At 41.1% G+C, this 2,940-nt stretch overlaps 1 protein-coding gene across 5 annotated transcripts in view; it reads left to right on the top strand.

Annotated features, from left to right (window-relative positions):
- Positions 1–2,940, top strand: part of Stim1 (stromal interaction molecule 1) — a 241,258-nt gene that overhangs the window by 189,277 nt on the left and 49,041 nt on the right. For all 5 annotated transcript variants that reach the window (XM_008854106.2, XM_008854107.2, XM_008854105.3 and 2 more), the window contains exon 7: positions 576–753. In XM_008854106.2, coding sequence (XP_008852328.1) covers positions 576–753 — 178 coding nt within the window. The remainder of the gene's footprint in view (positions 1–575; positions 754–2,940) is intronic.

Here is a 2,940-nt window from a genome sequence, read left to right on the forward strand (position 1 = left end):
CTGATAGTGATACCATTATGTTGTTATCTTCTCAGAGGACAAATGTTAAATGCTGTGTAAATGGGTAGTTCTTTTTTCTTTTTTTTAAATTTATTTTTAAACAATATTTTATTAATTTTTTTTTATGCGTGAGTGTATTGCTTGCATGTAAGTGTTGTGCAATGCACAAGGAGGTCAAATGAGGCCATTGGATCCCCTAGAACTGGAGTTACAGACAGTTGTTAGCCACCATGTGGTTGCTGGGAATTGAACCTGGGACTTCTGCAAGAGCAGTCAATGGGACTTAAAATTTCAATGTGTGAGATACTTCACAGGAAGGACTCAGATGTTTGTGAACCTGGCTCCATGGTCTTGGTTACTGGCAGCAGAATGATGGCCAGGATAAGAATTAAGGCTAATAACTGGTTTCTGTTGGCCCTGAGCTAGCTCACAGCTAGCCATCAGAGCAGGGAGGGTATGTGCTGAGAGCTGGTGGCTCTCACTTTCTTCCTTGTTGCCACAACTCATGACATGTTGGCTGGCACCTCCTTGCCTAGCTTCCTCTAGGTCCTTACACCGCCCCCCCCAACCCCCAGGCTGCACAAGGCCCAGGAAGAACATCGCACCGTGGAGGTGGAGAAGGTCCATCTGGAGAAGAAGTTGCGTGATGAGATCAACCTTGCCAAACAGGAAGCCCAGCGGCTAAAGGAGCTTCGGGAGGGTACTGAGAATGAGCGCAGCCGCCAAAAGTATGCCGAGGAAGAGCTGGAGCAGGTAGGAGAGTCAATACTGGATGCCTTGAGAGGTGGATAGTGAGCAGGGGTCAGGGTCTGGCTGGAAAGTGTCATGTATGAGCACTTTGAAATATGGTTCAAGTCTTTCTTCTAGATTTGCAATAAAGGTAATGGAAAAGCTGTCAGAAATGGCTGTTATGATTTTCAAAGAATGGGGGATAACAGGAGATAAGAGCAATTTTCTTTTTCCTTTTTCATTGCGGTGTTGACATCAAGTGAACAAATCCTAAATATCCAACTGGTAAGTTTTTACATATGCATATATCTGGATAACCACCACCCAGAAAGCTCACTTTTGCCCTTTATTCAAATTTCACCCAAAGGTAACTTTTTTTACAACCTTTAAACAAGATTAGTTTTGTCTGATTTGAATTTTAAAAAATGGCATTGGAACTGGTGAGATGGCTCAGTGATTAAGACAGTGTACTGCAGAGTCAGACTTGGTGACACATACTTTTAGTCCAAGCGCTTGGGGAGGCAGAGGCAAGCAGATCTCTGTGAGATCCAGGCCAACCTAATCTATACAGTGAATCCAGGCCAGCTGGGGCTACAGGGATACCCTGTCTCAAAAAGACCAAAACCAACCAACCAACCAACCAACCAACCAAACAAACAAACAAACAAAAGTAGAGAGTGTACTGTTCTTCAAAGGACCCAAGTTCAATTCTCAGCACTCATCTGGTGGCTCACGACTATCTGTAACTGTAGTTCCAAGGGATCCAATGCCCTCTTCTGACTTTTCCAAGCACTGCATTCATGTGCACATACCTACACTCAGACACATACATACACATGTAATTTTTTTTAATCTTCATAAAAATGGCATTCTATAGGGCATTCTATTCAGTAGAACATTTTCCTAGCATGCATTAAATCCTGGGTTCAATCCCAAGACAACCAAAACAAAACAGCAGAAAGGATGGCATTATACGTATATGTTCTTTTTGTATTTGGTTTCTTTGACTTAACATTGTGAGAGCTGTCCATTGTGCATGTAGTGATGGTTGATTTCCATTGCTGAGTAATAATCTATTGTGTAAGTAAACGATAATTAATTTGTCCATTTTCCTGTTGATAGTTATTTGGGTTGTTTGCTTCTTTTTGGCTTTCATGAATAACATTGCTATGAACTTTGTTGAATATCTGTTGTTGGGCATAAGTACTCACTTCTGTGGGCTATATAGTAACAGGGCATTTATATTTATGTATTAGCTTTATTAGAAAGTACCAGACAGGGCTTAAAATGAGATCAGTGGTAGAGTACTTGCTAGCATGTGTAAGGTCCTAGGCTTGATTCCTCAGCATTGAAGGCAAGGAAGTGGAGGAGGAAAATGCTAAATAGTTTTCTAAAATGGTTGTATCTATCTATCTATATTGCTACTATGAGTTCTGATTGACCCATGACCTTGGTATTTTTAGATATTTAAATTTTTTTTGATTTATTTTTATTTTATGTGTATGAGGGTATTGCCTCCATGTATGTTAAGTGCATCTGTGTTGTGCAGTGCCCATGGGAATCAGAAGAGGGCATCAGATCCCCTGGAATGGGAATTATGGATGGCTGTTAGCTGCCATATAGGTGCTGGGGACTGAACCCAGGTCCTCTGTAAGAGTAGCCAGCGTTCTTAATGACAGACTTATCCCTCCAGTCCCATTTTTAAACACATTGAAAAATATTTTATGTTTTATTTGTGTGTGTGTGTGTGTGTGTGTGTGTATGTATGTATACATGTATGTGGGTATCCACAGATGCCAGAAGAGGGTGTCAGATCTCCTGAAGCTGTAATTACAGGAAGCTGTGAACCACTGGATGTGGATGCTGGGAACTGAATTCTGCAAGTGCAACAAATGCTCTTAACAGCTAACCCATCTCTCCAGTCCCATAGACATTTTAATTTTAGGCATTCTAGTAGGCATATAATGATATTTTATTGTGATTTTAATTTTCACTTCCCTAAAAAATTTGATCATGTTTTCATAAATTTATTAGATTTATGAATCCTCTCTTTTTTTTTAACTTTTAAAAAAATTTATTGAGGCCAGGCATGGTGGTGCATGCCTTTAATCCCAGCACTTGGGAGGCAGAGGCAGGCAGATCTCTGTGAGTTCAAGGCCAGCCTGGTCTACATAGTGAGTTCCAGGCCAGCTGGGGCTACAGGGAGACCCT

The sequence above is a fragment of the Nannospalax galili genome, unplaced genomic scaffold, assembly GCF_000622305.1.
Source record: "Nannospalax galili isolate Female #2095 unplaced genomic scaffold, S.galili_v1.0 scaffold1387, whole genome shotgun sequence".
Lineage (NCBI taxonomy): Eukaryota > Metazoa > Chordata > Mammalia > Rodentia > Spalacidae > Nannospalax > Nannospalax galili.